At 53.9% G+C, this 13,391-nt stretch overlaps 1 protein-coding gene across 3 annotated transcripts in view; it reads right to left on the bottom strand.

Moving 5' to 3' along the window:
* The window catches only part of TRIM29 (tripartite motif containing 29), a 58,375-nt gene that overhangs the window by 18,091 nt on the left and 26,893 nt on the right, over positions 1–13,391 (bottom strand). For all 3 annotated transcript variants that reach the window (XM_024761917.1, XM_024761916.1, XM_024761915.1), the window contains 2 exons: positions 9,958–10,077; positions 5,853–6,766 (listed from right to left, as the gene is read on the bottom strand). In XM_024761917.1, the coding sequence (XP_024617685.1) occupies positions 5,853–6,656 (804 nt within the window). In that variant the 5' untranslated portion in view covers positions 6,657–6,766; positions 9,958–10,077. The remainder of the gene's footprint in view (positions 1–5,852; positions 6,767–9,957; positions 10,078–13,391) is intronic.

Here is a 13,391-nt window from a genome sequence, read left to right as displayed (position 1 = left end):
GGGGAAAGCGGAAAGGTGGTGGGATAAAGGGGGTGGTGCAGGCAGGCTAACCCCCTGCGCGAGGGGAGAAGGTTTGCCTAGAGAAGGTGAAGGTAAGGAACCAGCGGAGTGAGCAGAGGTGCTCGGGGGACCTGCTGGCAGCTGTGGGGCATGGGGCATTAAGGTGAGGAAAGGTCTTACCCGCAGAGCACAGACTCACTGGCCAAGAGGGAGGAAGAGGCACTGAGTACAGAGGAGGGAGAGTCCAGGGGCTCTAGAACAATGAAGAGCCTCGGCCAAGGGTAGCGGGAGCCAGCCCCTGGGGTCCATCCTGAGCAAGAGAGGCAGGGAAGAGGGAGGCTAGCGGGGGGTGCACAGAAGAGAGCCAGAGGTGTCGGCCAGTGACCTGGGAGGGCCGGAGGGAGAGGCAGCCGATCTGGAAACAGGCGAGAGAAGGGTCAAAAGCGGAGCCGCCCTGTCTGCAGCAGTGGGCGGAAATATCAGTCAGGGCGGAGGAGAAACTAGGCTACTGGTTTCTTTGGGGCACCAGGGAAGTCAACATCGGCTGGGAGGGGGCCTTGCAAGGCCAGACTTGCAGGGCACCAGGGACCTTGGGCTGGGAACTCTGTGCTACTAGAAAGGTCTGCTCTCACCTCTGGGATGAGTGCTACCCTGTCAGGAGAAGAGGGTTTGGGGTGAGACCTCTGGGGATATGTCCAGCATCTGTTTAGCCCTTGGCAATTTTTCCCTGCTGGCAGGGTTACACAAAAGCCAGAAAAGGCAGGATATAGGAAACAATAAAACATAGGAAGGCTCCAAAGTACTGGGTTCTCCTGCAACCTTAGAAGGAAGGACCCTAACTGCTTTACTGAGCATCCACTATGTGCCCGCATTTCTCCTTTCATCTGCAAAAGCCTCCTGGGGAGGCAAGCCGTGTTATCCCCATTTTACAGATGCAGAAACCGAGGCCCAGAAACATTGAGGAGCTTGCCTGAGTTCTCCCAGCGAGGAAGTGGGAAGACCACGACACAGCAACAGGACTCAGCTCTGTTACATGGCCTCAACCTCTGGGCTATTCTCTGTACCTTCCAGGACATCATCCGTGCCCTTCACCCCTGCCCAAGCTCCCCCACCTCACGGATGGGGCAATTCATCAATTCTGCCTCTTTTCCTCTCCTCCCCACACCCTCCCCATCACCCCCTGAGGCCACACTTTCTCCTTCTTTCCCTCCTCCCTTGAAATCTGATTAAATCTCCTGATGTCTGACAGGGCCTCAGCTCCCCTCAGCTCCACCCCTGTCTACACCTCCCTCCCGACTGACTTCCTCCTTCTCCCCAGCTCACTCCCTACACCCTGCCCAGGCCTGTCCCTAAATGCCTTCTTTGTTCCCTTCTCCCACACTCCTCCATGACGATTGCCTCTCGCTCGGTTGCCTGGGACGGGCCTGTGTAAGCCACACAGTCTTGAAATCCTTCCGGTCTTGGGGGAGCAGAGGGGTGGCCAGTGGCTGGTGGTGTCTCGGCCCGGACAGACAGGACCTTCAGGTGCAGACTCACCTGAGCACTCACCTGGACAGGTGCCTGCGCTGCCCCCAGAGAAGAGGAGACGGGGCCCCGAGGGATCCTCCCCTGGTCTGAATTAACCACACAGGCCGTTGGCTGTGACATTTGCCAGATGAGCCAGTTAATTGCCAAATTTGTACTTTCAGACAAATGGTGATTCTATGGATAAGAATCTGAAATGCTGGAGAGATTTCCCCATTTCCACACAGATGTCAAACAGCCCAGTATTACTCTGCTTAGCTGGGGCACACCGCTCCTTCTACTTCCTTGGGTGTCAGGACGGGGCAGGGGCAAGACAGGGTGGGAAGAGCATCACCCAGACTGTCTCCAGACCAGCATCGGGCCCTTGACATGTTACCCCACCTCCCAGGCCTCGGTTTCTTCCTGGTAAAACTGGACTAGATTCCTGATTTCCAACCTGACTACGTATTCGAATCCCTGGGGGTAACTTAAAAGTACAGATCCCAGGCCCTGACCCCCTGAATCAGAACCTCCCAGGTGACCCCAAGGAGCCACTGCCAACCCTATAAAAACAACATTTTAAATGGTGGAGAGAAAACAGGCTGGGCTATGGCCACAATGAATCTGAATCCCAGCTCTGCCACCTCCCAGTGCTGTAACGTTGGGTAAGTTTCTTGGCATCTTTGAGCCCATTTCTTCACCTATAAAATAGATGCCGTTACTCCTACCCCGTGGGACCGTCGTCAGAACTAACCGTGTAAAGGCTCAGGCTAGCACCTGGCACATAGCTGCACTCCATAAAGACAGGGGTGTCTCCTGCCTGCCTCCCTGGCACTCTCCCTCCCTGCCTCCTGTCTCTGTACCTCTTTTTATTTTGTCCTTTCCTCCCCAGCACCCACAGAGTTCATCCCACCTCCTGTCTCACCCACCCTGTCCCAGAGCAGAAGTTCTCCCCTAGGATCTCTGGGGAGGATGGTCCCAGCACCTGCCACTGCACCCTAGGCCTTTCGCCTGGCTCATCCTCCCAAACCCCGGTCATGGCTGTCCACCCAAAGAGTCCCAAAAGCCCAGACCAGCACAGCTCCCAAAACTCAATGAGCAGCGACTGCCCATGCCCAGCAGCCCAGCAGTTCAGCCTTCAAGGAAGAATTGGGCAATGAGACCAGAAGCAAAGCCACAGGCCATGGTGACAGAGAGGAACCGAGCCAAATGATGGCGTCAGGAGAACGACCGACGCACGGAATCTGAGCTGCGCTGACGAGCTAGGACCTCGCCCTCCAGAGCAATGCTTGGCCTGAGCACTCCTCCCGGCGCCTTGCCAGGCTGCCAACCCAGAGCCCAAGAGGACCCACGACAGGCAGGCCGCCCTGCAGCAAGCAGCCATGGCCAGGAATCCTCCACCCTGACCCGGTGGGGCAGAAGGCACTCGGGATAGGCAGAAGGAAGGGCCACGAGACACAGGAAAGGATTGTTATGTACATCTCATCAGTCTAATCCAGCCTGGGAAATGCCCAGAGGCAGAGGGGTGGACCACAGGACATCTGTGGACCATCCTTGTGACATTCGGAGTGGAACTGGAGACCTTCTGATCTTGGGTCAGCAGAGGAAGGATTGTCATGCTGGTACACCAAGCGGCCTTTCTCCAGCACTACCTCTGCTCCGAGTCTGTAGCGAGATCTGAGGCCCAAGAGATGAGCACCGCAGCCCTGGGTGTTGTCTACACTTTTGTGCAAGTAACCAAGATAGGTCAGCGATCACCTCACCCGGGCCTCACCAACCAGGCTGCAGAACAGGTTCTGGACGGGGCTCCTTGCAAAAAGCTGTGTGGGGCCCTAATGTTTGAGTCTGCAGGGGCTGCCTCCAAAGGATGCCAGGATTGACACGCCAGTCCACTTTGATCTGTCAACCCATCTAACACTGCTCTGTGCCAACATCCCTCACGTCTGACATTCCAGCTGAGCCAGACCGGGACAAAGTGCCACACTCCAGCTCCATCTCCACTCAGCCGCTCGGCACCACCCGCCCCTGCCTACCTACACTGCTGGTGCACACACACGCATGCGTGCACACACACACACACACACACACACACACACACACACACAGTCTGAAGCTCCCACCCCTAAAGTCACTCCAGTGAATCAGACATTTTCCCCTGAGTCCCTGTAATCCCATCCCCCTCAAAGCAACGCTAACCCTTCCCCTAAGTTGCTCCCCAACATTGGTCGAGGACTCAGGGAACTTCTTCCTCAAACAGTGAGCTTGGACAGGTCTCTTCCTTTCTCTGGGCCTGTGTCCCCATGCAAGGTGGACTGACAAGATTGCTAACGCTCCAGTCTGATGTTCTGTCCTCTGCAAGTTGATGTTTACTTACAGCCACTGCTGTGTAACTGGTGGGATGCGCCCCAGACTGGTTTGTGCGTCTGAGCTCTGCCTCTTGACCTACATCACGAGCCTTCAAGGGTGAGAACTGTGTCTTTGAGTCCTGTCCCAGTACTGGAACATGAAGTCCTAGTCCCAGGTGCCGCCAGAGAAAACTGCCCAAGACCGTCCTGTCCTCCAGCAGCACTCAGGCTTTTCTTAAGTGGAGATACCCTTGTTTCAGATGAAATTTGGGGCCAAACCTATGGATAAATAAGTGCATGCACTGCTTGCACTGGGGGTGGGAACAGGGGTCCCCTGACTTCTTGGCACCAATTAGCCCCCTGCCTCATCCCTGATGCCTCAAAGACATTCTCAAGAATCCTAGGGCTCCAGGTGTCATTTGAAAATTTACAATCCAGTCCAATCCCTTAGTTTCACATGAAGGGAAACCAAGCCTGAGAGAATGGAAGGGACTTGTCCACCATCTCACAGCTGGTTAGAGGCAAAAACCAGGACTAGAAGTCAGATCTCCTAAAACACAGCCTGGGGCTCTGCAATTTCCTGGTTGCGGTGGCTGAGGGTGATTGGCCCCTCGTTCTGTTTTGATTTCCTAGGTGAGGTCCTGGAGGTGGGGACCATGGCCCCTGCCCCATCTCCATCTCCCTATCTGAAGCTTGAAGCCAGACTGGGGTCAGGGAGTTAGGGAAACTGGGGTCACCTTTTTCCTGGGCCAAATGAGGCTTCTGAAAAGGATCTTTGAGTCTTTTCTCATCGCTGACTCATCCTTCCTCCCCAGGGGTATGGGTAGGAGAGAGTAACCTACAGACTCCCGGTTAGGAAGGCTGGGCCCAGAGGGTGTCCTGGGCTGCCCCGTTCTGCAGGGTGCAGAAGGTCAGGTGCCCTGCCCTGACCACCGGCTGGAGACCGCCCATGTCACAGAGCTGTGTGGCCGCGGGGGCACCAGCCCAGCATCTGTGGAGTCAGGAGCGGCAGCCACAGCTGAGCCTTTGGTCCAGCACACCCTCTCCAGGTGTAAGGTGTCCACGTTCACAGGCTTCCACACGCCCCTGCTCCTCCCCACAGAGGCACATGCAGGATCACGTACACAGAACACAAACACACTTAATGTATCACATATACAGTCATATGCAAACATCCACATATGAATATAACACACCCCTCCCCCCCAACTCCAACCCTCACCAAGAGTGTCCACCTACAGGCAGAGGTATGTCCACATACAACCACACACACAAAGCACACGGGGCCCAGCGGAGGGAAGGATAAAGGAGGCCACTGGGAGAGTCAAGAGACTGGCTGGGGGATCAGATAGAACAAGAAGGAGCCACTGGACTGCAAAAGCCAACTCTGAAGCTAGAAAAAAAGGGCCTTGAAGCGGTCCTCAAATTCCCTTCTCCTCACCCATGACTCATCCCAGGAGCCAGCCCTGCTCAGGTGGGAAAAATTCTCTCTCCCTTAAGTAAAAAAGAAAGAAAGAAAAGAAAAGAAAGGAAGGAGGGAGGGAGGAAGGGAGGGAGGGAAGGAGGGAAGGAGGGAAGGAAGGAAGGAAGGAAGGAAGGAAGGAAGGAAGGAAGGAAGGAAGGAAGAAAGAAGGAAGGAAGGAAGGAAGGAAGGAAGGAAGGAAGGAAGGGAGAAAGAAGGAAAAGACCCAGCTAGACACAGAGCCCAGGACTGCATGCTGATTCCCTAACCTGACTTAAATTTATCCTATGACCTTGGCCAAGCCCCGCATCTTTGCTGAGCCCCCATTTGCTCATCTAGGAGATGCCTGGTCTCCTGAGGCCTTGGAGGATTGGGGAACCGTCTCTGACTCCCAGCCTGGGGGCGGGAGGGGAAAGAACTGTTTTCTGAAAGGACAAGGGACAGCAAGAGACTTGAGCCCCAGACCCTGGGAAACCCCAGTGGAGAAGATGAGGTGGGGGGATGCGTTGAGGGAGGAGAGACCTGGAGGGGCCCGCTGTTACCTCCTTCTCGGCTTTGGCCTCTTCCACGGTCACGGTGCTGTGGTTCTTGTGCTCCTGGAACATGCAGAGGTAGCAGATGCAGGTCTGGTCCGTCTGGCAGAAGAGTTCCATGGTCTTGCCGTGCAGGGGGCACTTGCGGGCCTCGAAGTCCCGGATGGGCTCGAGCAGCTGGTGGTCACGGAAGGCGGCACCCTCCAGGTGGGGTTTGAGGTGCAGCTCGCAGAAGGAGGCCTGGCACACCAGGCAGGACTTGACGGCCTTCTGCTTGTTGCCGATGCACGAGTCGCACAGGACCTCCTCGGAGCCCAACTTGGAGTGCAGGTGGGTGCTCGAGTCGGCCCGGGGGGAGATGTTCCGCTGGAGGTCCCCAGGCTCCATGACGGCCACCGTGGGCTTGCGGGGCTCCGAGAAGATGGGCCTGCGCGGCTCCCCCTTCTCAGCAAAGGTGACAGGTGGCTTCTTGGTGGCCCCCAGCTGGAGCCTGGCATAGGGGGACATCTTGCCTTCTCCAGAGTCCATGCTGAAGTAGTTGGAGCCCTTGTCATCCACAGACTCAACAAACTGGATGATGGGGCACCGCCCCTTGTTGCCCAAGAACAGGGAGCCCTTTCCCTCGCCTGGCTTCAGGGAGCCACCTAGGCTCTTGCCCTCGGCCGCTTCCCTGCCGTGGCCGTTGGTGATCCTGGCCTCTTTGCCTTCGGCCTTGGCCCCATTCTCCAGGCTGCCTTTGGGGCCCAGCAAGCTGCGGGCACCCCTGGCTTCCGGGCTGGCCCCGCTGCTCCTGGAGGCATCGGCAGCTTCCATTGTGGGTCGCCTGGCTGGTCTGTGTCGGGCTCGCTGGAGGTGCGGTGGGTGACCTCTCGCGCTGCGTCTCGGCAGGAGTGGGACAGGCAGCCGCAGAGCCCGAGACACACCTGCGGGGAGAGGGGAGAAGGAGCGGAGAGGAGAGGCTGCAGGCGAGCCTGACTCAACGGGCCCAGAGAGGCAGGCAGCTCCCAGAGCCAGCAGAGCAGCCAATCACACAGGGGGCCACACCCTACACATTCATACCTAGCCTGATTTCTTAAACAAGTGTTTTTCCTCTCCCCCAGTTTAACTATTTTCCACGGCTCAGCAACAAGTTGGGCTGCTTCCTCCTGACTCACTTTCTTCTCATCAGGAAATGGGAGCGTCTGTCCTCACGGGTTTCACTGAGGTGAGCAGTCCCCGGGACAGAAGGCGAGGTGCCCGCGAGGCCCACAGGACAGAGGGCTATTAATTGGGTCACACAAGCCAAATAACCTTGTAATGTGAGGGCCCAGGTTTCAGAGGAAGATGCCCCGCCGCCCTGAGACAATGGAGCTGCTTCTCATCTTGAAGGGAATGATGGGTTCAGTTGGATTTGGATTTTAGGATTTGGATTTTAGGATTTGGAGGGAAGTGGCTACTGATCATTTAACCCTGTATGCCAACTTCCAGGCACTGTGTTAGGTACATTACCTGTATGAGCTCACTTAAACCTTACAGCTTCATCATGGGGCTTCCCTCTCACCTCATGTCTCTGTTCTCAGGCCCCAGGGGAGCCCCATTTAATAGATGAGAAAACTGAAGCTCTAAGAAGGTAACTTGCTGGCCTAAGTCAGCTGAGTCCTGGTGGAGCTGAGATTTGAACCCAAGGCCTTTGAGATGCTAAGGTCCCGTCAGCCACCTGACTATTGCAATGGAAGACAGCTTCAGAAAGTCACGTCTGTCCCAGAAGCACGAACAAGGTGCATACAGCCTTATGTTATTTCTCTCAGAGCAGGTAGAAATAAACTGCTTGGATCCAGAGGACAGAGAAATAGTAGCGAGGGACAGGAATGCAAGCAGTGCCAGGACAGGGGGCTGCATCCTCGGGGCCCAAACACTTCACTCTCATCTATCTCCACAGTAGGTATGCTCTGTGGCTCAGAACAAAATCTGCCCGCCCTCTCTGTTCCAGGCCACAGGCAATACCCTCCAAAAAGAAGCCAGTGAAGTGTGGACTCAGATACCCTCGGAAGTGAGACGTTTGGGTACGACTGTCATATAAACACAGACCTCAGGGGAAGAAGTGAGAAAAAACAACTCTAGCCACTTCCTCTCTCTGACCTCCTGCAGGAACTCTGGGGACCCTCCACTCCTGCCAGGACATGCCACCTGGTCCCCTCTGGGCTACGACCCTCTGCCATGGTCCAGGGAAGCCAACACCCCTGCACAGAGTAAAGGGCTGTGCCTCTCCCAGGCTGGGCTGGATGGCGCAGCACAGGGGATGGGCGTGGCTGAGGTGGCAGGTTCCGGACTGCGTGCAGGCGAGTGGGTTCCCCTCCCTTCCCCTCGACTCCAGGTCGGGCTCTGGGAGCCCTACAGCCCCTTTGGGTCACCAGGCTGAACAGCAAACCCTTTGCAATAACAGCCTCTGGGAACGAGAGACAAGCTTGGTTCACAGAGCAGCCAGAGCTTTAAGGGGCGGGGGGGTGCTGGGGGCAGAGGGTGCTGCTTCATCATGGGGCTTCCCTCTCACCTCATGTCTCTGTTCTCAGGCCCCAGGGGAGCCCCATCTTGTTTGAACTCACTGGTAAGTTGTCTAAGAGCTCGTGGGGACTTTGGGGGCAGGAAACCCTTTCTCAAAGTCAGGCCCAATTCCACTGGGCTCTTGCCTGAGGTGTGGAGGGAGTGAGAGATGGGGACGTGCCTCTCCTTCCCCTGCTAGTGTCTCCTGGACCCTGTGAGAACAGGCTATGAGGGGCAAAGAGCAGCAGAAGGGGAAAACCAGAGTGTTCTAGTTATGAACCCAACATCAGTGCTGGCTGACCCTGGGGTGCTGCACTGGGAGACCTCTGCTAGTCCTTGTAAGGACTAGTCCTTCATGCACCTATCTTCCAGGAGTCTGGGAAAGATTCTGAGCCTGGGGAATAGGCCGACACAGAGAAGATGCTCAGAAAGCATTTGTGGGTGGATGGATGGATGGATGGATGAATAAAAGAAATAAAAGTTAGGTGGATCCAAGTGGGAAATGGATGGGTGGATGGATAGTAGATGTGTGGATGATAGGTGAGTGGGTGGCAGGATGGTGGATTAATGGATGCACGGTGGATGGATGGATGGATGGATGGATGACGGATGGATGGTGGTTGGACGGATGAGTAGGTAGGTGGGGAACTGGATAAAAGAATTGATAAAAAAGGAAGGGAAAAGGGAAGGAAGGAAGATTCGTGGGAAGGAGAGAGGGAAGAGGAGGGAAGAGGAAGGAAGGAAGGAGATGGACAGGTAGTAGATGGACAGGTCGTAGGTAGGCAAATGTGCTGGTAAACGTTTAGCAGCTAACTCTTCTAGCACTGGTTTATAGTGTTTGCCAATTTCTCCCTCCCTGGCCAGTTTCAAGCTACTAGCGTGAGGTGTGCTGGGAAGAGATAAACACAGTCAGCTCCCCCAGGCCACTGTGAGTCACTCCGGCACATCACGGAGGGTCAGCGGGTGACTGGGGTAGACGAATTAATGTAGGAAGGAGGATAGAAAAAGGGATGCTGGAGAATTCAACTCTCAGTTGTCCTGAGGGAGCAAAATGGGCTCAAGTGATTTTAAGGCAATAGAAGACAAGGCTACTTTATCTCTTCCACGAGGCTTTCCCTCTGACCCAGGCCCACAGTGATGGCTCCCTCCTCTGAAACCCTGTTACATCGCTGTTTGTCCTACTCAGAGGCATTTAGCTCAGACCACCCAATGGGGTTAATTACTCACTCATTCCCATTGATATTTCTCCAGCCTCCTACCATATGCCAGGCTCTAAACAAGAGACCGATCACACAGGCGTAAATGAGTCCCAGATCTCGCGGCTGGGGAGCTCACAGTCCAGTGGGAAAACAAACCAGTGAGTCAGTCATTTGAATCTAGCATGTCCGTGAATGAGAGAAATCCATGTGAGAGTTTTGGCCTGCCCAGGGTGGGGAGGGAGGGCCCAGGCCTTGCTGAGAGAGGCTGGTCCCTCCCACCGGGCTGAGCATGGCTCACTTCCCATGCATAGAAGCACCCTCCCTGGCCAGACAGAAGCAGCATTGAATTTGATTCAGCAGATTTATTCAGTTGAATTGTGTCAGTGCTGGTTTACCGGCGTTCTGGCCCTCCCAGATAAGGGCCTCAGGCCCTTCCTTCCCTTGGTGTGGGTGCTCCTTCCAAAGGCACGGTGGACTCTAGGCAGAGTCTCCTGGCAATCTCCAGAATCCAAGGGCTGAAAAAGGGAAGAAGCCAAAGAAATGATTGTCCTTCCAGGGACCCCATGACTCCATGCCCACCAGTCCCAGGGCTGAACTAGAGAGAGACAAGGATTTCTAGCCTCTGGAGTACTGAGGTCTGGTGTGGACACTGTGGATCATCCATGGGTGAATGATTGCTCCCAGAGCTCCCCCGAACCCCTCACTCCAGTTCTGCCATCTACACTCTACACTATCTGCGGGGGTCTGCCTGCTCTTCAATCCCAAATCTAGTTGCACAGTTTCCACGAAAGGGCATTTCCTGATGGCTCACAGAACCCGCGTGTTACGTGCAAACTGGCAAAAAGCCCCCAAAGGCTGTCATAGCCATCACTGTGGCTTGGAGGTGAGGGGGTGCTGGGAAAAGAAGAAGCCTCTTTGTTTTTAAAGGCCTTGAAAGAAAGGGGCCCCTGGAGCCCCTCAGTCACTCATCTCCCATCTTATCCAGTTCCTCCTCTGGTCTAGCTTAAAGCCTTCCTGCTGCAACATTTCTCCCTATACCAAGTGATGGTGGAATGTCACTGGCTGCCATCCCCATCCCTTGCAAGGTTTAGGAGGTAAGAAGAGCTGACAGGTATGGCTTCTAGAGAAGGACTCCCGTGAAGCTGGGGAGAATCCTGCCTGTTCAGACTAGGCCTGCCCTTCCAGCCAGCCCCCACCAAGTCCCTTCCTCCCATACCCACCTATCAGCCAACTCCAAGCCTCCTCCCAGGCTTGTTTCACGAGGCATCTCCAAGCCATTCCCCTCCTGGAAGCCTCCCTTGATTCAGCGGGTGGGGCAGCCTCACCCACCCACTGCTGTGCCCTGGCAACACCTGATTCTCTCACCAACCACCTCCAGATGAAAGAGGAAACCCCTTAAAAGGAGAAAACTCCTCCTGTTCCCTTGGAATCCCAGGGTTGAGAGGGAGCGGCCAGCTGGTCCACTCCCTGCCTCTAAGAAATGCTATATCTAGAAACATCCTCTAAAAGTCCTGCAAAGAAAGAGACTTCACAAGATCCCTTAGCCATTTGACTTCAAGCTTTAGGACTGTTTGCTGCAGGAACTTCTTCTTTGAGTCTTTCTGAGCCTCAAGCCCTGCGAAAGACAAGATGAGGGGCAATTGTGTCTGTGAGAGGAGGGCTCTGGTCCAACCTTAGTGCTTGCATGGGTCTTCTGAATTGCTGGTATCTCTGTCCTTTGGTGTGCCTCTAGTTGTAAACAGCAGCCAGAAGGCTGTGGTGGTTCAAACTTGAGAGCAACAATAAAATCTCTGAAGTCTCATTTACTCATTTCTGCTATCCTAGTCCTACAGAGTTTCACCTGAAACTGGGGGGTTTTGATTTTATATTGAGAAGAACTCTCTAATTTTTTTTCTTGTGATGAGAACTTTTAAGGTCTACTCTCTTAACAGCTTTCAAATACACAATACAGCATTATTAACTATTGTCATCATGCTGTACCTTACATCCCCAGGACTTATTTATTTTAAAAAGAAAAGGTTATACCCTTTGACCTTACTATTTCTGTTATCAGTAAATGTTCTTATTGGAAGAACTTTAAAAACAGGTCTGATTTCTACCTGGCTAGAATGTTTTGGGCACCTACCAGGGAGGCTGATGAAGGGAAAGGAACAGACATTTGTAGCACGTCTCCCGTGGGCCATAGTCCCAACCCTGGGATACAGAGAGATAAGACGCGGTCCGCACCCTCAAGGGCTCTTGGCCTACCTGGTCCCTCGGACTCAGGCAACAGTCCTCTTGCTCCTACTCCGAGGATTGCCCTTTGCTCCTTCTACGCCTTCTGCCCCCTGAAAAGTCCCTGGATCTTAAATGCAGCTCTCAAGCAGACGAAGGCAGCACATCCCCAGGGGAAAGCGTTCTGGTGTGGATCTGGTGGGACAACCCTGACCTTGGGACCTAGCACCTTCATAATGGGGAGGTCCGCAGAGGGCTCTGCCCTCCTTGGCACCTTCCCAGCACTTGCCTGGGACTCTGGGGAAAAGGCCCACCGGATCAAGCCAACTTCTCCCCATCGACACCCATAAAGGAGCATGTGATAGGTAGCTTTTTGTGTCAACTTGCCTAAGCTATAATACCCAGTTATTTAATCAAACACTAATCCAGGTATTGCTGCGAAGGTATTTTGTAGATGTGGTTACATTACAGTCAGTTGACTTTAAGTGAAGGAGATTACCCTCTTTAATGTGGTTCGGCCTCTTCGAATCAGTGGAAAGGCTTTAACAGTAAAAACTGAGGTTTCCTGTTGAAGAAATTCTGCCTCGAAAACTGTGCCATCAAATCCCGCTTGATTTCCAACCTGCCAGCCTGTCCTCTGGACTTTGCACTTACCAGCTCCCAATTGCATGAACCAATTCCTTGAAATAAATGTCTTCATATACAAATAAAGATATATAAATGAATCTCTTTATATAAATATATATAGATATATAAAGATATATATATATATATATATAGAGAGAGAGAGAGAGAGAGAGAGAGAGAGAGAGAGAATCCTGACAATTCCTGCCGCAGCCCAGCTCTGGCCTCCCTGGAGCCTGACAGACTCTCCAGGAGAGAGATGCTTCCATAAAGGCCAATGGGAATTGACTCTGTGGGCGCCACTGGGATTGGGGTGAGTGTAGCAGGAGAAGGGAGTTTGGGTGGAGGGGCCTGCGACTTTCTTCGTGTGTGAATTTGGGTAAGTTACTTAATCTCTCAGAGCCAGTTTCCTTGCCTACAAAATGAGGCTCCCCGGCAGGACAGTGGAGGGATTAAGGAGGTCACAATTTTGAAAATGCCTAGACAGCGCACAGCTCACCAGAACGGCTCAATCAATTTTTGATTTAAGGACAAATGAGCAGGGCTCTCCCCTGCTGGAAGAGGGATGGGGAAGGGCATCGTGAAAGGGAGCCTACTGGGCTTCCTTCCCGTTCCGGCAACTGGGCAAGGAGAGGCCTGAACCCTCTGCATCTGGCTGTCCTCCACACCTCTCCTAGGAACCTTCCAGCTCTGAAATTCTATGATTATAGGGTGGCATCCTAAATTACAGAGAGGGCAATGAAAATAATTAAGGACTTGGAAAACAGAACCTGAGAGGAAAGGGTTAAAGGCACTAGGATTATTTAGCCTGGAGAAGGGATGCCTTAATAACACCCTTCTTAACCTCGGGAGGGTTATTTGGATGTAGGCTGGCCAGCTTCTTTCCACCTCTCTAGAGGGCCAAACAAGAGGGCACAGGCTAACAGCCCAGCTAGAGGGACTGAGGTCAGACAGACCACAGGCTGTCTGCCTCGCCCAAGATACCATCACC

Source organism: Neophocaena asiaeorientalis, unplaced genomic scaffold, assembly GCF_003031525.2.
Source record: "Neophocaena asiaeorientalis asiaeorientalis breed wild unplaced genomic scaffold, Neophocaena_asiaeorientalis_V1.1 scaffold737, whole genome shotgun sequence".
Classification (NCBI taxonomy): domain Eukaryota; kingdom Metazoa; phylum Chordata; class Mammalia; order Artiodactyla; family Phocoenidae; genus Neophocaena; species Neophocaena asiaeorientalis.
Note: the sequence above shows the minus strand (reverse complement) of the source record. Positions and strands in the feature narration are given on the sequence as shown.